This window comes from Centropristis striata, chromosome 13 (assembly GCF_030273125.1).
Source record: "Centropristis striata isolate RG_2023a ecotype Rhode Island chromosome 13, C.striata_1.0, whole genome shotgun sequence".
NCBI lineage: Eukaryota > Metazoa > Chordata > Actinopteri > Perciformes > Serranidae > Centropristis > Centropristis striata.
This window is the reverse complement of record NC_081529.1, coordinates 2135263-2157954: the sequence shown is the minus strand read 5'-3', so window position 1 is coordinate 2157954 and position 22692 is coordinate 2135263. Positions and strand designations below refer to the sequence as shown.

At 37.9% G+C, this 22692-nt stretch overlaps 1 protein-coding gene across 2 annotated transcripts in view; it reads left to right on the top strand.

The window, feature by feature from the left end:
- LOC131983741 (nuclear factor 1 X-type-like) overlaps positions 1–22692 on the top strand; it is a 223784-nt gene that overhangs the window by 15316 nt on the left and 185776 nt on the right. Inside the window, exons 2-3 of one of the 2 annotated variants that reach the window (XM_059348540.1) lie at positions 893–976; positions 13163–13198. In XM_059348540.1, the coding sequence (XP_059204523.1) occupies positions 893–976; positions 13163–13198 (120 nt within the window). The remainder of the gene's footprint in view (positions 1–892; positions 977–13162; positions 13199–22692) is intronic. The other variant, XM_059348541.1, reaches the window with a different exon arrangement.

The window sequence follows — 22692 nt, the reverse complement described above, 5'->3', positions numbered from 1 at the left end:
GTACATTTTAACAGTGCAAAATCAGTTGACAATATACACTACTGGTCAAAAGTTTTTCCAGAATTTAATTGAAAATTATGCACTCTGAAATGAATGCACATTTGCAACATTTAAAATTCTTGATTGAGCATGATAGTGTTTTGAATGTAAAATAAAAAGATTCAAAATCACATTTTATGTTGGACTAAAGGACTAAAAAAAGACACAAAATTACCCAAAAAAGACACAAAATGACCAAAAAAGACACCAAAAGACACAAAATGACTAAAGAAAGACACAAAATGACTAAAAAAAGACACCAAAAGACACAAAATGACTAAAAAAAGACACAAAATGACCAAAAAAAGACACAAAATGACTTACAAAGACATGAAAATAATTCAAAAATGGACAAAATAGCCCAAGACTCCATAGAGTTAAGTTGTTAACCCATTTCTTGTTCCCTGAAAAAGGCCTACTTGTATAATTCTGAAATGTACATTATTTTTCAGTTTTGGTTAAGCTTACCTTTTTTTATTTCCCTCTGGCAGTTCACCACTTACCTTTGTACCCTTTCAAGCTGTTCATTTGACTTGAACTGCTTGAATTTCAATAAAAAACTGGAAAAAGTGGGGTGTTCTAAAACTTTTGACCGGTAGTGTATATAGAAAAGGTTTATTTTCATTCCAGTTCAATAAATCAGCTGCTATATTGGTATATCTCTGAATGAATCCCCTCTAAATCGGTATCGGCCACAAAAATCCCAGATTGGTCGGGCTTTAATTCTCACGTCCCAAATCTCCGTTTACAGCTTTTCAGGCAGCTTTTCTGTGTGTTCTTAGACTCCCTGAACATAAAGACAGTGAGTAATCTAACTAACTAATGAGTAAATGACTGTTGTGTTACATTTCAGGCAACCGAAACCTTTCTGTTGAACGAAGAACCCTCCAGAGGTCCTGGGATGCCTGAATGCTTTGTAGTATCAGATTCATACAGGGTATGCATCTATTATTATTTTTATTATTATTATTATTATTATTTCATGTGTTGTATTCAATGTGTTACTTGAGTCATTACTCATTACTATGACTGACAGTCTGTTTTCATGCTCTTGGTAATTGCACCACAATCATAATGTCATTCACAGCTCCCTCTACTCAGCTGCAAACCATTACAATCATTATTTCCACACGCACATTTAAGAAAAAAAAAAAAAAAAGGGGGCCTTTGCAACTTCACCGAAGCGCCCTCCGCCTCATGGGAGTGAAAATTATGACGATAATGTGCAGCATGCCTAGTTGTATAAAAGCGAGAGGAATACAAAGTTAAAGAAAGTGAGCAGCTTTTCTAAAAAAGAAGAAAAAGGAGAAAAATCCTCCCTGCGAGCGCAGTGGATTTACAGCGATCAGCACAGTGATATAGAATGGTAATAAAAACAAAGGAGTGAGCATGGGGAGGGTGAGAGGAGAGAGGGAGGGTGTGTGTGTGTGTGTGTGTATGACTGAAAATGTGATTGTTAATGAGGTGGGAGCCAGTTTTCTAGGCTACAGTCTTTGTTTCCCAGAGTTAAGACTTACGCCAAGTCTCACACAGAATCTGGGTTGCTACAGTGTATCGTGTGTCTCGGGGTACAGAAATGAACCATTATGGCTGTAATTGAGTAGCACGGCTGGTAGAGGAGAGTTTTGGAGAGGGGGAGGAGCGTCGCTGGAGCTGGATTGGATTCCAGGGGCAGCGAGTTCAAGAACATCCACAGGAGGGTGTCCACCTCCAACTTCTCACCAGGAGGTCTGCTGTTGGGGGCTTAGCTCTGTATAATGTGCATCACGGCTCCCTTCTTTCTCCTTTTATTTCTCTGTGTGCACTTGGCTTACATGTCAGGCAGGCTTCGCGCGATGACAAGGCAATCGCTTTTAAAAAAAGTGCATTAAAGCTGAATATGATTTTTTTTTATACCCTGAAAAACCATTGATGTATACGGAAGCCCTGAACCGCAAGTGAAGAATTTTTTTTTTGAGATGTTATCTTGTTATTTCGAGATAATATCTCGTTATTTCAAGATGATATCTCATTATTTCGAGATAATACACATATGTAAAAAAAAAAAAAAAGAATTAAAAAAAAAAAAAAAATCTCGTATTTTTTTTTTCTCGTATATTCAGATATTATCTCGTAATTACGAGATAATATCTGAAGAAAAAAAAAAATTTGGAAGATTTTTTTTTTTTTTAATTCTTATTTTTTTTTTCTTTTTTTTTTTCTCGTTATTTCGAGATAACACACCTATGTAAAAAAAAAATGGAAAAAAAAAATATATATTTTTTTTACATAGGTGTGTTATCTCGAAATAACGAAGAAAAAATATCTCGAATATCTGAAGAAAAAAAAAATTTTGGAAGATTTTTTTTTTTTTTTATTCTTTTTTTTTTTTTAAATATGTGTATTATCTCGAAATAATGAGATATTATCTTGAAATAACGAGATATTATCTCGAAATAACAAGATAACATCTCAAAAAAAAAATTCTTCACTTGCGGTTCAGGGCTTCCGTAGATGTAAACCATGTCATGACAACTTTTCAGGAGTGGGGAGAAATGACGTAAGCCCAGTACAATGCCATTCTCTTGAGTTAAGTATCTCTTTACCTAGAGAAAACACGCTCTTTTATACTTGTGATGATGAGATAATAAACTTGTTTCCACGAGTTACGAAAGGTTGTTTCCTTATTTAAAAGAAAAAAATGCTGGACTTTTATTTTGAAAAGATGTACATTTTCCAGTCATTTTTCAGTCATTATCAATATTTTGCTGGCTAATATTAATGACATCGCCCCTACAATATTGTGGTATATCCTTTTTAATTTAGAAAGGATGTAGTGATTAAGCGTTAATTATGTCATTATAACGAGAAAGTTACGAGTTACGAAAGGTTGTTTCCTTATTTAAAAATAGAAATGCTGGACTTTTATTTTGAAAAGATGCACATTTTCCAGTTATTTTTCAGTCATTATCAATATTTTGCTGGCTAATATTAATGACATCGCCCCTACAATATTCATTTAATAGAATGGATGAAGTGTTTAAGCGTTAATTATGTCATTATAACGAGAAAACAAAAGTTTGTATTCTAGAAATAACAACAAAATTAACTCCAGATCTCGAGATAACGGCATTAAAAAAATATTCAAGCATGGCCGTCTTGGGCTTCCGTAACTAATAAAACTCTAAAGTTAGGCTAAATTTTGAGGCAGATTGAAATTTTGAAAGGTTGTCATTGACCTCTGACCTCAAGATATCTGAATGAAAACCCTTTTTTATACCCTGTTTTGGAGGGGTATAAAAGATGTTGCAGTGTCTTTGTTCACTTCTTGAAGCCCCGACCTTTTTGGATCGAGGCCCCCCTTCACATGAAGAGATGTGGGCTTGCGTGTGGTTGTAGTGTGGATGTGAGTCATGAGCTCATTTCTCTGTCAGATTGTATCATTTGAAGGATTTTGAGAGGCCAGTAAGTGTCCGGCATCGCACAAGAAAACAATCTGTCTTCTCAAGTCATTTCTGTCAATAGTCAAATCAAAAACCAGGGCTGTACGAAGTGTACTGTTTTTTTTTTTTTTTTTTTACATTCAAAGCTTCTACTGAGGTATTCAAATGAAGCTTTGAATGTCTGTAATCATACACTGTAAAACTCAATGTTGCCTGTTTGTTATTATAACAAAATTTTCCTTTTCAATACAACATGATTTGTGCAAAAAAAGTCATTTTAACCTAAAATATTGAGTCAAATATCAAGAATCATTTGAGGTAACTTCTTTTCCCTTGTTGTCTTGACATAAAATTCTTTCGCAGCATTGACACTCAAATATTTAAGTTGAAACAATAAGTTGGGTTTTACAGTGTATATTATGCTGTCCCATACAATATGGGACAGCAATATGGGACAGCATATGCATACAAATTAAGGACAATTAGCTCTTCAGACATAAAAACAAAAGTGATATAAGTGAGTTCAACCGCAAACAATCATAATAATTTACCAAATTTAAAGAAAGCAGAACCACATCACAACATAAGGCCCTTATAAGGAGCTAGGATAAGAACATTTTATTTTATTTTTTCAAATGTAGCCTATACAAAAAACACTAAAGTCAATTGTAAAAAAAAAAAAGAAGAAGCAATATTTATCATTAATGCCAATGACAAAGAAAAAATAAATTGTGAGCAGAAAATGCTTGACTGATTAACATTGTAAAAACAGTATAAATATGTTGGCATTTTTAAAAAACACAAAACTTTGAAGAGCCCTTATCGACACTTTTTTTGTTTTGAACACGTCTTTAACGTTGTGAATGATTGCAATTTCAAAGATTAGGGGGGAAAGTACATAGTAAGGCTTGACAAAGAAAGTTAAAAAAGTAAAATAAATGGATGTGAAGTACACTGTTGCTCATAAAGTTGGAATAAAATATATATTTTTACCTTTTTCCATGACAATGTGATTGATTCTTGACAGATTAAGTGTATATCTTCTCAAAACTTTATTAATCAATCTCTTCCAAACATGTCACAATGACAATGAAACAACAATTAACAGAGAATTGAGTCTGAAAATAAATGTATTACAACCGTGCATTTATGTCCATGTCTAGACACAAAAGTTAAGTCACGTAATTTCAAATAATAATTTTAACTTTTGGTTCACACTGGACACAAACACCACTCTCCTGGGTTTGACCTGCCGGCCCTCAGTGGACTTTGTTGTTCTTTATAGTCCAAATCCGACCTTTAACCTTTGCTTTTACTCTCTGTGATGTCACTTCTGCCCAGGCTTCATTCATAATTACTACGGCCACTAGAGCTTCCAGCCCGGCCTGCAGAATAATACATTCAGAAAATGTGAGTAGGAAAAAATGTGTTTTGGTATTAAACATATTTACAATGACTCTTCCATAATCACAGTTTTTAACAATCACTCCTTAGTGAACTGTCAACTCTGTGGAAATCTGGGTGCATTTTGTAGTTAAATATCAATGTCATTCTGGATTTCCCATGTTTTATTATGAGTCTGCTGGCACTGATATAGGCAAGAAAAAAAGCATTATTATTTTAACCTTTGAGATTAAGAACCTCTTTTTCAAGGGAGACCTGGCCAAGATAGGCAGCAACAAATACAAAACAATTACAAAATGAAACCGTTAAAACATAAACCAAGAACAAACAAAAAAGCAAAAATGATTACATTTACAAACAAATTATGAAAGACGAGTACATGTTATAGAGTCATCCTCAAGTACTCTGTTTAGATTTAAAAGTGCTCAATGATATTATGAATTTAGTAAGAAAATGAAAATATCAAACAATGATTGTCTAACAAGGCTGAAAGTCCTGCTTAGAAAATGTCTCACACCTCACTGAAGTCCTGACGGCTCATTTAAAGACACAGTTTCTCTGGCCTGTGTGCACTTCTATTGCTTCTTTCACAGTATTTATACTATTTATACTATACCTGTACAGCACTGTCAAATTGCATCAGAAATAGGTCGTAAAATTGAACATTGTACACCACCGTAGTACATACTTTTAATTACTGTAAATCAAAGAACAGCATAAAACTTTAAATTCTACTGTCATAAACTGTAGAAAACACACAGTTGTGCTGTAAAAATAAACAATTTTCATGTCAAATGAATGGAGAAATACCATGATGACACAATTATCCTGTCAGTAATGGGATTATTCAGTATAAATTACAGTTTTTTTGCTGATATTTACATTTACATACGCTCACTGTATTTCTTACAGGTGAAGTTCTGGCAACCACAGCTGTCTGTATTTTACTGTAAAGTAAACGGCAACCGTTGCTGACATCTGCTCGGTTAAAAACAAAACAACCACACTATTTGCTTATCTCCCATTGAGCTGCACACCATCTTCTCACACAGGTGTCGCATCATACCGCGTGTGATCATTTTGGGCAAATTTGTGGTCACTGTCATCCTCGAACAACCTGTTTTTGCAGACCGAAAGCTTCCCCGAAGTAGTCGACACAGTAATAAATAAGCCCTCTGATCATTTATTAGCCAAAGCCTCTGTTTTTAATGCAACTGTACAACAGCTCCGAGCTGATGGGTGAAGTCATTACAGCGCTGGCCACTCTGCAGCAGTGGTAAATATGTATATTCGAAGCGTGTGAAAAAGCCGAGCCGCAGCAGACCCACCAACCATAGCATATGGCTCTACCATGTGTTACTTAATGAGAGATTTACTCACACAGACCACTAAATGTGTGGCTCATTTAAGGAGCCACGGCAGAGGAGTGTTTGCGTGTGTTGCATGCAAGTCGACTCTATAAAGGAGGGGGGGTTTGATCCCCGTCTAACCGCTCGCTCTAACCTTTTGCACTCGCGGTGCTTTTAATGACTGAGAGCTGGGAACCCAGACTATCCTTTTAAATGCAGCGAGCAGTGGCTCTGAAGTCAATACACCTGCCTGAAGAGAAAGCAACAAGGTGTTAAAGCATGGGTCTCAAACTCGCGGCCTGCGGGCCAATTGCGGCCCTCGTGACGATATTTTGTGGCCCCCACCTTGATATGAAAGTTTAATGTGGGTTTAATATGAATGGCACTTTACTGTGTTGTGTGTGGAAGGTCCCTTTAATTACTTTTTTTGATAATTTTGTGGCTTTTTTTTGTGGTAATTTTGTGGCTTTTTTTAAATAATTGTGTCTTTGTGTCTTTTTTTGGGTTATTTTGTTTATTTTTTAAGTAATTTAGATTTTTTCTGTCATTTTGTGTCTTTATTTTGTAATTTTGGGTCTCTTTTGGGTAATTTTGTGTTTTTTTTAAAGTAATTTAGTGGGTTTTTTTCAGTCATTTTGTGTCTTTTTTGGTCATTTTGTGTTAAAGCATGGGTCTCAAACTCGCGGCCCGCGGGCCAATTGCGGCCCTTGTGATGATATTTTGTGGCCCCCACCTTGATATGAAAGTTTAATGTGGGTTCAATATGAATGGCACTTTACCGTGTTGTGTGTGGAAGGTCCATTTAATTACTTTTTTTGATAATTTTGTGGCTTTTTTTTAAATAATTGTGTCTTTTTTTGGGTTATTTTGTTTATTTTTTAAGTATTTTAGTTTTTTTCTGTCATTTTGTGTCTTTTTTGGGTCGTTTTGTGTTTTTTTTAAAGTAATTTAGTGTTTTTTTTCAGTCATTTTGTGTCTTTTTTGGTCATTTTGTGTCTTTTTTTAGTAATGTGTCTTTTTTTGGGTTATTTTGTTTATTTTTTAAGTAATTTAGTTTTTTTCTGTCATTTTGTGTCTTTATTTTGTAATTTTGTGTCTTTTTTGGGTCATTTTGTGTTTTTTTAAAGTAATTTAGTGGTTTTTTTTCAGTCATTTTGTGTCTTTTTTGGTCATTTTGTGTCTTTTTTTTTAGTCATTTTGTGTCTTTTTTTGGGTCATTTTGATACTGCCTCCAGCGGCCCCCAGGTAATTAGAGTTTGAGACCCCTGTGTTAAAGGGTGTGTCTGTGTGTTTTATATCAGACATGTATCATATTCACTGAGAGGAATGCTGGTATTTGTGCGGCGGCGAGGCCAGGAGGTTACAGTTTTGTGGTGTACGTATACACTCCTGACCACACACTTTCTCCCTCCCCGCCTGCATCTCTGGCTCGCCTATCTGGCCGCGTGCAGTAATTGGCCACACAGCGCCCAGATCCCTTTGTTTCGCCTGCAGAGGCTTGCGGTAGACATGCACAAGCAGTAGGCTTCATAAATCTGTGGGACTCCGATGTCAGGCCCAAAATTTCAGCTCCGCTTCTTTACAATGACTTCACTCCCACCCCAAATTCCCACTGTACCACACTCAGGACCCGCGCCAAGAAACTTTATTTCATGACTTTTATGTGATATGTGTATCACTCACTGTTTGTGCACCACTTTGTTTCCTCACACGCCCCAATTTAGCACGATTTAGTATTTTGATACTGCTCAGATGCTGTGATTATATGTCTGTCTCCACTGTTTGCTAGTTTTCTACTTCATAGTGAATGCTGTTTGGCTTGGACTCACTTCACTGGTTTTTAAACTACAGTTGTGGGTTCCAGACTGGGTCAAATATGGTTCAGTAAATAAATAGTCTTAACTTTACAGCCTGTGATGAGATAATGCGTTGATTCAAACGCCTGCAAATGAATTTAAGTATATAATCCAGTGCAAACTTTAGCTTTTAATGCATGAGACTTAAGAGCTGAAATCCTCACAGAGCTGTAACAGAAAATTTTAGTCATGCGATTGAATTGTACTTGCATAACCCTGGCTTATTCACTAGTATATATACATTAATACTGCTGGGAAAATTAACGCTTTCATTTTCGCAATTAATTTCAAATGTTTCATTTCGATTTACGCAACAATAAAAGATTCAGGCTATTGCAGGCTGAGTTTTAAGGACACGTTATAGAGTGAAGATGATGTTTGCATTATAAGAAACTAGAAGACCTGAAGAAACCATTGATGTAAACCATGTCATGACAACTTTTCAGGAGTGGGGAGAAATTACGTAAGCCCAAAACAATGCCATTCTCTTGAGTTAAGTATCTCTTTCCCTTGAGAAAACATGCTCTTCTACACTTGTGATGATGAGATAATAAACTTGTTTCCACTTACGAAAGGTTGTTTCCTTATTTAAAAATAGAAATGCTGGACTTTTATTTTGAAAAGATGTACATTTTCCAGTAATAATCATTATTTTGCTGGCTAATATTAATGACACCCCCCCTACAATATTGTGGTATATCCTTTTTAATTTAGAATGGATGTAGTGATTAAGCGTTAATTATGTCATTATAACGAGAAAACAAAAGTTTGTATTCTTGAAATAACAACAAAATTAACTCCAGATCTCGAGATAACAGCATCAAAAAATATTCAAGCATGGCCGTCTTGGGCTTCCGTAACTAATAAAGCTCTAAAGTTAGGCTAAATTTTGAGGCAGATTGAAATTTTCAAAGGTTGTCATTGACCTCTGACCTCAAGATATCTGAATCAAAAACCGCAACTCACGTCTCCCTTTTACAGCCAAATCGCCATTATTACAAACTTTTGTCTTAAGCCACCGGAAACGCGATTTTATCGTGATTAATCGCAGCATGTTAACGATTAATTAGTTGATATTTTTATAACCTATTGACAGCTCTGATTATTATCAAAGTCAAATCAGAGAGCTGTCCATGTCCCTCACATCACAAAAGCTCTCACTGTATAGAGTCTACATATAAACTTATTATTTTTTTTGCCTCGCAGCTGTTCCAGTCTGATCTATTCAGATGGTGCGTTTCCTTCTTTTCTCCGGGTCAAAATGTGTAACTACACATACATTAAACACACACGGACCGACTCCTTCTGCTTATTATTTCCATTATTTCCATAACATGGATTCAGCGGGTCAGTAAACGCAACTAAAGCGTAACATTACCATGTAAAAGACTTTTATATGCCCTTCTCAGCGGGTCACACAGTCATCGAAGATTGATCAAAAAGAAAGATTTCAACAGTCACATGCAACACCTTGATGAATCTTTTGCGCGTAAATAAAAAAAAATGCCGCCTTTTCGGAGAATTCGTTAGAAAGAGGAGAGCGATAAAAGTCCTAGAAGAGGAGAGAGGGGAGGGAGACAAAGTTTTTCCCCTGAAAGTTTGTGCAAGCTTTCACTTTCTAGGCGGGGTTACTGTAAGCTGCAGCAGCATGGAGTGAGAGAAACAGGACGGCGAGCGATTGCAATGCAGCACTATACCGAGCTTCCATCCAACTTAAATAAGCTCTCCACTTCTCCTTTCTAAAAATAACCATGTACTCCCCGTACTGCTTGACACAGGTAAATTGTCTTATCTTCTTTCATTGTTTGGGGAACTTGTACTTGGGGACGCCGGGTTTTTTTTTCCTCCCTCTGCGCTGCTTCTCTGTTATTTTATGTGTTTATTTCTTGTGTATTTGTGAAACTTCAGCCTCAACTCTCCGACACTCGCCCCGTCTCCGGGCGGGTTTTTCTGCCGCAGGAAACTTTCTTGCGCGTTTCCATCGCACATGGGTTTTTGGAGAGAAAATGGCGCTTCTCCCGAAATGTATTTCATATAAAAAAGAAGGAGGGGAGCCCCGCAGGAGGAGGGGAAAAGCAGAGCGCAGGGATAGACAGAAATGTGGAGCGGAGTTTTAATAATACGGCTGTAAGATTTTTCCAAGTGTTCTCGGGCTCGCAGGAGCTTTTGGCCGCTGAGAGGAGGTGCAGGAGAGCAGGGCGCACACCGCCGCCTTTAGGGGCTGCTTTCATGTGGAGCTGAGACCGGGAGAGGCGAGACATTGGAGCTGGTGTGTGTGTGTGTGTGTGTGTGTGTGAGAGAGTGTGTGTGTGTGCGTGCGTGCGTGTGTGTGTGTGTGATTATAAACTGTGAAGAACAGCACATTCTGCATCTTCTGACATAGTGCTTTTCTGGATCTTTGCTGCACTAGTTTGACTATTTTACAAGTTTCTGCACTTGAATGCAACACGTGCTGTCTTTTAGTTACAGGTTAACAGGAACAACACTGATTTTTACATTTATAGTTCAGCCTCTATCTTCATTTTCCTGTTTTTTTCCAATGAAGTGAGTTTTTTTTGACAGAATTCGCGTTTCCTGTTAATTGATTTTTAGCAAAAATTACAAAATAAAAGTCACTGTTTTTAATGTAAAATTGATTACTCTAACAATTTGTTGCAGGTAAAACTGCACTTTTAAACTCTCATTTGGCCTTCACCAAGCTATTCGTGTTAAAGTGGGACCGTTTTTTTGTTTGTTTGGGGTTTTTTTCTTACAAAAAAATGCTCCAAAATCATATTTTACACACACTATTTGTTACTTTTTGCTGTTGTTGTTGCTGTAAAAGAAAGGATAAGTGTCTGGAAAATTTCCCCAAATGATAAGTGAGGGTTTGAACTTGTTTTTAAATCTGATGCAATGTGGTGAAACGAGTCTCTTCAGGTGTGAAGCATCTGTAATAACCTCTACCTCTTTTTGTCCAATTTGAATTGCTTTGCAGATATGTTACACCTCTTTTTATTTCCTCTGCTTTAGTCAGTGATTATTCCTATCAAACCTTCAATTTTTAATCATAAATTTAAACCTAAAACGCCACGTGCAGAGAGGGAGCTGACATTAAAATCTAACGCTGCTTGTAGAACTTTTTGCAGCATTAGTGTGTGCATCTTTCTGCACAGCCGCACAACATTTCAGAATACTTCTCACACTATTAATCCATATCTTTCACATTAGCTCTCTTAATAAAAATCCTACATTTTACACACCTCCAGTGTGAATGTTTCCCTTTCAGACAAAGCCTCTTTTTTCCGGCTCTATAAGCTTTTGAAGGTTTCATGTAAGCCAACCGGTGGCAACGACCTGCCCACAGCTGCTGGAAGTCTTTACTCTTATAAAGCAGACTTGTTTATCCCTCATTGGCTTCGTCTGACAGTGGACTGCCAGGGCCTGTTTGATGTGTAATTCAATCCTGATTTTTACAGTGCTTTTATTAAAAGAGTTTTCCTCTGCAGACGACTGCTACCGGAGGCTCAGAGGATGTTCTCGGCTCCTCTCGGTGCGGGCACCAGTTGTGTCTGGTTTCCATTTAAAAATATTATAATAACGTCCTCTCGCTGACACCACAGACGGAAAGGAGATTTTTATTATTTTCTCTTAATTCTTCATTTTATTGAAGAAGCTATTATAGGCTACTTAGTGTGTTGACTTAAGACTCAGAGAGACTGAGTGACTCCAGAAAGAGACAGAAAATAGAAACAGATTGCTAAATTATGCTTAAAGCATTCAACATATTGCCTATAAATGAGAAAATGGGTGTGTGTATGATACTCACTGGCAGCTTTTTTTTTTTTAAATACAGCCCTCAGCTGTGTGTTGTCGGGCCTGCATTTCAAAAACGGGCCTTTAGAGCTGATGACTGATCTGTAATTGATAAAAAAAATTCTTTTCACAGCAGATAATCTCTGAACAAAAGAAGCTTTTATTTAGCTACATAAATTCACTCACTTTATACTAATTGACAACAGAAGCTCATACAGTGTAATGCAGTACACATGTTGCACATGAGGGTAACTTACAGTGTGCCATTGGCTGTGTAGGAAAACAACACAATAACTGAGTTACTCCTAATTTCTAATGAAGGTTAATTTGCAAAAACTGCTAAAAAATGTTTTTAAATGAATAAATATACACAATTTGATTGATTTTCCCTTGATTGCATATTTAAAATACATTATTTAAAAAAGTTTGAGAGTTCTTATTGAACTTATTAAACAGCAGTTTGCTTGATATTCCCTGAACTGCACAGCACCAGCTCTCTCTCTCCACACACACACACACACACACACACACACACACACACAGAGTCAGTCTCTCTCTCTCACACACACACACACACACGCAGCATTCCCTTGCAGCTCCGTCTGCAGACGGAGAGGCACATTTTGTTTATTTAATTGCTAATAATTAAAAATTCGAGCTTGGACCTCGGATATGACAACAATTGTCAACAATCGAATGAAATATTAACTGTGATAAAAGCTGGAGATCAGCAGCAGCGTGCTGTGACGGACGCTAATGGAAGCAAATGGGACGAGTGTGTGTGTGTGTGTGACTTCTGCTGTGCTTTTCATGTTGATCTAATTTAGGATTATAAAAATCACATCTATATTTAGGCTTGTTTTTTTAACGCAATAGCGCTATAATAGGTTCGTCAAGAGAATAGTATAGATTATAGAAGCCACTTCCACTGCACTGTCTCCTATTTTTAATTTCCCATTCATTTTTAAAAATACATTTAAAGCCTATAATGCATATAATACAGTTTCCTAACATCATATTCTCTTGTAATTTCCAGTGAATGATCCTTTTCTTGCTTTCTCCAAACCCTTGCAGGCCTCAATGACGCAGCAAAAAAAATCTGCAACCTTTAAAAAAAATATATTGCTTTGATTGCATTTTTAAAATGTGTTCAGTAGTTCTTCAATGCATCTCGTGGTGTTTTAATCTCCAGACTGTTTTTGCGACATTTTAACTTATTCCTTCCCTCTGCCCCCTCTGCCCGCCTGGACGCTGACCCCTGCTCTCCTCGCCTCTTAACACCCTCTCAACACTAAAGTATTACCCTACTCACCTTCTAAACAATGCCTTAGTGGTAAGTCCTATTTAGTCCCTATTTTTTCCGCATTAGGTGTTTGTGTTTTTATATATTCCATCTTGCAGAAAATGTTTTTTTTATGATCCTCCTGCAGGGCCGCTCGGCTGACATGCAGCTGGAGTTATTACAGGCCCGAGCAGGAAAGAGCAAAAATATGATTTTATTTTTGCAAAACCATGAAAAGTTTTCTCTCTGTGTGTTTTTTGTAGTCGATATAGTTTCACCAGATGACTTTTTTTTTATTGCAATGCAGTCATGCTGCAGCGCAAATAGAGCAAAACTGGCTGCAGCTCCGACCACGGTGTGTTTTAATGTGTGTAGAGGAAAATATCAGATCGGAGTTTGGAACGGAGATATATTGCATTACAGATGTTACGTTTAAGCTATATATTACGTGATATTTAAAGTCTGAGAAAAAACTTTTATTTTGAAATGTGTCCTTCTTTATATCTCCTGCAGCTGCTGGTTCATGTTTGCTTATAGGTCTAGGTTAATTCTCGGACAGTTCATTTAAAGAGCTCTATGACGGACTATGAGAAATGTTTTCTTTGTCCGTCAGAAGTCACCTCAGCTCTGAGGTCACGCTTCTCTCAGCGCCGCGGACGTATTGCTTTTTTTTGCGTCGCAACTTTCTTTATCAGCGCTCATGTGTTGCTCCAGGAGGATGTATTATATTTTCCTTACGTCACCACCACTCGTTATCAGCCGTTATCAGAGAGCGATGTTTTCAGTGAGAATATCAAAAGCATGAGCTAAGATTGTTATATGTGAAGATCTGGTGAAATGAATGCAATCAATATCCGCTCTATGACGCTCTATGAAGCTCTATGAAGCATTAATTTCGTTTACACGTATGTGCTGAGGTGGCCCTGACACCCCCCTCCTCCCCCCGCCCCTCCCCTCTCCTCCCCAGGCCTGCAAAATGAGTTGGAACAGCTGTTCGGAGGATTAAAAATCTGATGGAACCACAGTCTGAATAAACAGAAAATGTTGGATTTTTTCAGAATTAAAGACACACACGTGCACGTAGACGTGCATGCAAAGCGACATGCAAACATGCACTTTGGTGTCTTCATGCCAAATTAGGCCTGTGAGTGGTTATCGCTGGATTAGCCGGGATGCCAGTTTCCAGGCGACTGTGACTCACCTTTATCCTTTAACAAAACGCTTTTCAAGCCAATCGCTGCAGTTTCATGTTAAAAGCGAGCGCCAAAGTCAAATTGCAAGGATTGGTCTCACTGCCTGTATTACATTTCTCAGATAGGTATATTGAATTATGGTATCACTGTGGGTTTTGGTTCAGCTGCACACATGTTAAATTGTCTTAATTCTATATATACATACAGCCTCAGTGTAAGTCACTGGTGCCAGACAGCAAGAATAAGTTTAGTTTATGTGGGTAAAGTGACTCGGCAGCCAGTAAAGCACTCTGCTTTTGGACAGCAGACAGAAGAATTAACTCATAGTGCACTTGATTGACAGGTATGGCTGATCTATTGTGCTCTCTTGTAACTGAGTTGTGTGTGTGCACACTTGTAAGAAGGGAAGACGGGCAGGGAGTACGGGGTGAAATAGGAGTCTCTGATTGGCCGTGCTGTTGTTTTGTGCTGTGCAGTCAGTGTCGGATCTTTTCCCCTCATCACGGGACACCAGGAGGTCATGATGCCAGACGCTTGCCTGGGACAGCGTGTTCTTTTTACTTATTCATTCAAACCACGCGGTCAGTTACAGGCCAATCCGCTGCAAACACCCGAAACATAAAAACACACATGAGTATTTTACACATCCATCTCTTGTTTGGCCCAGTTAAAAGTTGCATTTCTTAGACTCCAACAGTGTTCAAACCAAGAAAGCCTCTCCGCTCCATGTCCTTTTTCCAGTCAGTGGCATCATGTACACTTTGTGCATGCATCAGCTGTGTCTGCCAGAAGCTGTCATAAAAAGTTTTGATCCAGTTTTATGATACACGTCTCTCGGTTGTGTTTAACTAAATATTTTATCCGAATTAAGGATTTTAGTCATTGGACGTGTGGATCTTAAGTTATCAGAGAAACAAGCTGAGCAAACGTTAGCAGCAGCTCGGCTCCAGCCCCTCCGCTGGCGTACGGAACGGCATCAGAGAAACACAGATTTTTTAACGTGAAATTGCTCTATTCAGTGTTATAACCAGTTTTCATCACCGCGAATAATTCTGCTTCTGGTAAAAACATCTTGAATGTCTGGATCTTAAGTTACCAGAGAAACAAGTTGAGCAAACGTTAGCAGCAGCTTGGCTAGCAGCCTTTATGCCCGTGTGCCAAACAGCATTAGAGAAACACTGATTTTTTTAAGGTGAAACTGCTTTATTCAGTGTTTTTATCAGTTTAAATGATTTGTTTTTAGGAGGAAGAGAACTCTGCAGATAACACGGTTGAAATTCTAACCTGGAGAAGCTCACTGGGTGACATCATTGACCTCTATGGGCAGAGAAGGACATGTTAAAGAGCCACTCGTTCCATAGGCGCTATTAACCTAAAACATCGAGGTAGTCCTGCTAAAACACTCCAGACCTTCTCATATGAGCTTTTTGTTATTTTTTGCAGTTTCAAAATGGGTAGCATATTGTGGATTATTTGCATTCTAAGCATAAAACTGAGCGGCTTATGAAGGTTTCTGTGATTAATGTCTTTGTCAGTGATATAAATTTTCTGTGTTTATAGTCAGCTGGTGACTGGGGGCCACCGTGCGTCAGCAGGAGCGAATTTACAGCAATTTTTTTGCAAAGAAATTCAGAGCTCTCTTTGGTGGCGAAGACAAAGACGAGATGAGCCGGGTGCATTTTGGCAGCAGGCGATATAGATTTGAATTAAGTAGCATGTAGTTTTTATCTCGAGCTGCATGCAGAGAGAGGCAGAACCAACTGTGTCTCATTCAATATCAGCACAGCTGTCCCAGCATCCGTGGAGAATGGATTCCTACTGCTATTGCCATGGGAGGCTCCAGCCAAGAAGAATGGGAGGATATCCAGTGTGTGCGCTTGTGTTTTAAAAGGAAGGAGTGAGAGGAGAGAGTAATATGCTGGTGTGTTTGTGTGGGTACACGTCTGTTTCTCTGTGTGTGTGATTTTTGCATGTGTGTGTCATGTTGTCTCCACCCGCCTCACTTTTCCTTCGCTCATGTCACCTCTGGCGTGGATTAGTCTTTGGCACAACCCTGGCAGTGCCCGTGGCCCCAGTGCGGTTCTGTGGTCGCCGATATGTTGTGCTGTTGCCATGGCTACCGCACACACACACACACACACACACACACACACACTGGTGCTAAATTACATAATTGAGCTAGAATATACAGAGGAACACAAAATACTTAGTGTACAATATGAGAACAGGGAAAGGGGGAAAAACAGGGGGGAGATTTTGTTTTTGAATTTTGAAGCCGCCAAGACAAAATGTGCAGAGCATGAGCGGGAAAGTAAAATGCATCGGTGAATATTTGAGAGCTTTGTCATAGCTGAGCTTTTAGACATCAGTACACCATGTTTTTCCCTCCAATTTTTGAGTCATAACCCGAAAAAACTGTGCCGCCATTATGTGGGTATTTTGAACATTGTGACAACCGATCTGACAGGGCAATTGAGGGGAAGGTGTTTGTGGTGGCACACAAGTGGTGTTTGTGTGTGTGAAAGAATGAGACAGAGAGAGAGAGAGAAAAATCTACAGTGTTTGTATGAAAGAGGGTGTGGCACCTGAGGTTTACACAGATACACCATGAGGCACACGCATATTTCTTTCTCTACCGCCCTCCTCCTGGGCTTCACTTTGTTTTGAATAGTTCTTATAACTGCGAGAGTACACTCTCAGAAATGATGTGCTGAATTTGTACCTTTATTGGTACAACGGCCTCTATAGTACCCTCTAAGATACAGCTGTTATACCTTTGACTTTAACTTAGGAATACATACTGTATGTACCCTTTTAGCCCTGTAAAAAAGTACACATATACCCCTTTTTAACCAAGGCAGTTTGAGGGCCAGTTCGGAGCCGGTGTCTAATCTGGAACCAGTTCCTCCAGTTTTCGACAGCCAAAGAACCGACTCTCGGCCAGGAAAACTGGCTCCAGAGCAGCACCAACTCTTTGCTGGTCTAGAACCACAAATCGCTTACATAAGGGGCTGGGGGTGGGATTATCGGGACCAACAAGACCGACTAAAACATGTATCATTCATTTTATTTTATTTGTTTAACTGCAATGTGAATGATAAGGGCTAGCTTTAGCTTACGACACCAACATCTTACGTTCATTCTTAACCCATAACGCGTGTAACAAACACTTTAAATGTTCTATAATTTCCCATATACAGCTTTATGCTTCACCTTAACTTATTTAATCCCTTAGCAAGACTGTTTGACTGTGACAGGAAGTGACATCTCCAAAATATGTGTGTGACTGGAAACAGAAATGTGAAAAAGTAGCTAATTTAAAAAAAAAAAAAATTGTTTTCGAGGCTAAGTTTAAACCCATTTAACAATTCTAATTCTAATCTAAGTACATTTGACCAAATATAAACAAAAAATAATCCTATTCTATCCTGTCACAATTGTGTTGTGGAGATGTAAAGAAAAAGGCAAATTTGTGTTTCTGTAAGCAGAAAAGGTGTCTAGTTTATTTATTTTATAATGAGAAATATCATACACATAACTTCCATAAACGCCCAATGTAACATATATGTCATATCACAGATCTTTGACATTTAGGGGTTGTATTTTTTTATTAAAACATCATAAATGTGTTCTATGTGGTCCACTTGTTCTGTGGTATATCCCCCATAATTTTCCGTTAAGGACAACTGCAGCACAAAAGTGCACAAGCCATGTTGGATGCCAATATAGGCTCACAAAGCCATGAGCAACATTTGTAGAGAGATGATGTCGACCGCCATTGTTGTTATTATGCTTGCGAAGAGTGAAGACATGCGGAGATTTACGCAGATGCGTACAGTGACGTAATTTTGTGGCTCTCAAGCTTGTGGAAAAGCAAACTAGTTCTGATATGGTTCTGCACACCAGCACCAGCCAAGCAAAAGAACTTAGTTCGCTTTGGTTAAAAAGATGTATAAGTAAGTTGAGGTCCAATAATTAGCCCTTGGGGATTCATTAATGTAAATTGTACCTTAGGAGGCAGAAACGGACCCATATTTCTGTTAGGGCTGATATAAGATCTTAAGGTATTTACCTTTTTAGGACCATAATGTAACACTGGCTGTACCTTTAAAAGGTACTGCTCCTGTGGTCCAAATTCAGCCATTTATTTCTGACAGTGTATCAATTTTCTCACAGTTCAGCGCCCATTTCTGTCACACTTGAGTGGGATTCAACGGCGGAACCTTTGAATTGCGAAATAGCATATCATGAGTCTGTTTGAAGCCATTAAAAGACCGTCCAGTATTGTTAAACATATACAAATATGCTGCTTTGAATAATAACCCGTGACTGATATGGCTTTTACTCAAATAATTCAATAACCTTCTTAAAAAGTCTTAAAATTGCACCTACTCCCTCTTTCCCAATTTACATATTAAGTAGGGTTGTCACGATTCTCCACATCCACAACTGACTTTTGATTTTAAGGTCACGATTCAATTGAAGTTTTGATTTAAACTTTTAGCACTGAAGGCTATGCCATTAGTAGCCTCTCAAGTCTGTTTTTATTCCCTGACATTTAAATTTTCAAATTTGTCATTAACAAAAAATGGTGTCAATTGTGATATGACTGCCAAATGTTTTGTGGAATGTGCCACACTGACGCCACATGGTAAAAAAACAAAACATGTTTTAAATCCTACAGTTAAATTTCCTAATCAAAATTGAAAGCTCATTTCAATCCAAACAATTATGACATTACAAATGACACATGGGGTCGTAGTAGGACAGTCTCATTAATAAACTGTGCCTTTAAATGAGCTGTCAGGACTTCCATAGGGTTGTGATGGAACAAATATACTATACATAGTTGGTAAATGCTGTGACAGTGATGTAACAGTCATTCCCTGGCTGCAATGATGGTGCAGAGACGACACTGACCAATCGGAGGAAACAAAGTGGGTTTAAAGAGATAGGCGCTTAAACTGAACGGTTCAGATAGAGGGTAAAATACAGGTTTATATGTAGCTGGACAGTATGAAAAAACAGTGGTCTTTTTTAACATAATGTAAACATGTTCTAGTAGTACCCAAAGTACATATATGAACCTGAAAATAAGCATAATATGTCCCCTTTAAACATCCAGGAGAAGTGTCGATTAGCTTAATTTTGAGTGGAGTGGCATTTAAAAAAAAAAAAAAAGGGTGGTAATCTAATACTACCTATAACAGACTCATTTAAAATTGCAAATATGAGAATCTCGTATTTCTTTTCACCGAAGCTACTAGAGTAGTCAGGTAGCCTACAACTACTATACAGGATTTCAGTCAATAAAATCATGTTGTTGGTTGTATAATGAATAATTCTCATATTTTTTGCAGTGTTTAGTTAGTTTTGTTCCGTGTCTAGTGCTGCAGAAGACAGACTGAGAAATGTCTCTGAGTGTGCTTTGTTCTTGCTTTGAAAAGATTTGAACTAATGCCAGTATCAACACACGGAGCGAACGTTGACAGTAATTCATTCTCTGCTCTTTCTTTCTAATCAACAAGTAACGTTTCTGTAAATACAAGCTGTATGATATTGAATTTCCAAGATCTTTTGTGTTTCACGACGAGGGACGTAAGGGCTCAAACTCGCGACCGGGCAAAACACGAAGCGTGCAAAGCCATTGTATCAGTCTGTCACAGGTCAACAGAAATAGATAGAGAGTTGTTGTTGCGGATCATTGACAGCCCACTCAAGGTCATTTCAGTGTGGGCAATCTGGGCATGTTGTTTGGCCTGTCCTGCCTGCCTGTCTGACCTACATCTCACTGCACTGGCTAAATATATACAGTAGACCCCTCATTACAAAGCTCAGATTAATCTGGATGAAATCTGAGCACCGTTTCATTCTTTCTGTTTGACTGCAGCCTTCTCTTCACAAACTTCCCCAGGCTGACTTTCCATCTCAGTCAGTCTCTCACACATGCACCGACTATCCAAAACAACAAAAACAAGGAAAGAAAGACAGAAAGGCGGAGGCAGACATTCACACAAACACACATACACATTATCGCTTGTGAATAAGACAGGAGCTGTAGCCACAATAAGTCTGCCCATTCAGAAACAAATCAGCTGTACGCTTCGAGTATACAGTGTGTCTGTTTAACATTTAAGCCTAACTATGCATATAAGCTATATTTAGTGGTGCCTCGTGAATAACGCACCTGCACATACTTAATCACATGAGGCACAGGTGTGCATTCTTTCATATAAAAAAATCACACCCAGTATGACTGCAGGAGTGTGTGTGTCTGTGTGTGTGTGATTCAGAGCAGTGTTTCCCAATCATTTTGGCCTGAAGTTGCATTTGTAGCCTCCTATTACCACTTTTTCTCCAGTTACCCTACCCCACTACTATCCAACCATATTACCATTACTTTAAGCTATATGTCTACCGATTTAAATACAATAAATGGAAAATAATAGAGTTGTCTTAGTTGCTTACAATAGTAAGAAATTTAAGAAAAAGTTTCTAAAAAGTCACTGGTACTTTGTGTTTGCTGAGAAGAATGCTACAGCAAGTCGACAAATTTCCAAAATCATTTGGTATTATAAAATGATCTATTACTTTTAGCAAAGTAGGTCTATTCGATTCATTTATCCATTACTTTAAGCTAATGTTTCAACGGTTTAGCTAACAGTTTCAAATGATCAATTATTTTTAGCTAACTATTTTAACCAATTAGCCTATCCTTTGCTTTTAGCTACAGTCACTATTTCAACTGTTTATCAATCACTTATTTAACTGCTTCAGTCATTCTTCCATCCATTCTATCCTTTGCTTTAAACTACTTATCCACTGTTTTTCCGTTCCTTTAGCTAACAGTTTGAACTACTAATCCTTCGATTTAAACTACTTATCCGCTGTTTTTCCATTCCTTTAGCTAACCTTTTTAACTACTAATCCATCACTTTAAGCTAGTTATCCGCTGTTTTTCCGTTCCTTTAGCTAACAGTTTGAACTACTAATCCTTCGATTTAAACTACTTATCCGCTGTTTTTCCGTTCCTTTAGCTAACTGTTTTAACTACTAATCCATTGCTTTAAGATAGTTATCCGCTGTTTTTCCGTTCATTTAGTTAACAGTTTTAACTACTAATCCTTTGCTTTAAACTACTTATCCACTGTTTTTTTCCGTTCCTTTAGCTAGCTGTTTTGTCTACTAATCCATCACTTTAAGCTAGTTATCCGCTGTTTTTCCGTTCCTTTAGCTAACTGTTTTAACTACTAATCCATCACTTTAAGCTAGTTATCCGCTGTTTTTCCGTTCCTTTAGCTAACTGTTTTAACTACTAATCCATCACTTTAAGCTAGTTATCCGCTGTTTTTCCGTTCCTTTAGCTAACTGTTTTAACTACTAATCCATCACTTTAAGATAGTTATCCGCTGTTTTTCCGTTCCTTTAGCTAACTGTTTTAACTACTAATCCATTACTTTAAGCTAGTTATCCGCTGTTTTTCCGTTCCTTTAGCTAACTGTTTTAACTACTAATCCATCACTTTAAGATAGTTATCCGCTGTTTTTCCGTTCCTTTAGCTAACTGTTTTAACTACTAATCCATCACTTTAAGCTAGTTATCCGCTGTTTTTCCGTTCCTTGAGCTAACTGTTTTAACTACTAATCCATCGCTTTAAGATAGTTATCCACTGTTTTTCCGTTCCTTTAGCTAACTGTTTTAACTACTAATCCATTGCTTTAAACTAGTTATCCGCTTTTCCGTTCCTTTAGCTAACTGTTTTAACTACTAATCCATTGCTTTAAGCTAGTTATCCGCTGTTTTTTCGTTCCTTTAGCTAACTGTTTTAGCCAATTGTTAATGTTAGCTAAAATGCTTATATATAACATAACATATAGCCAAACAAGGTTTAGGCACTTTAAATTGCAACACTTGTGTTCAGGTCAGATATAACAGATGTCTGACTAGGTGGATACATTTATTTCATTTTAATTTTAAGTATAAACTGTACTCTCTACTTTCCAATTTTTCCGTGTGCCACCCAGGCAATTGCAGAATTATTGGTACCCAGTGATTCAGGCAGCCAGCACAGCCCTCAATCAGGACTTCATCTGTGTTACCTCCATTCATCTCTGTACTATTATACAAAACAAACATCTCTGCACACCTGGACAGGCAATTACAATCATTTGGACACAAAGGACAAAGCCTTCATTAGGCCACAGTTAATTGGAAATAACGGTGGTGTCTGGGATTGTTCAGTCGTCGAGGGATGACATCACGCGGTGACGCCACTCGATGATGTCATATGCATTCATCATCTTTTCACCGCTTCTTTGGCTTTCCTTTAAGTAGCGGAAGGATAAAGAGGCA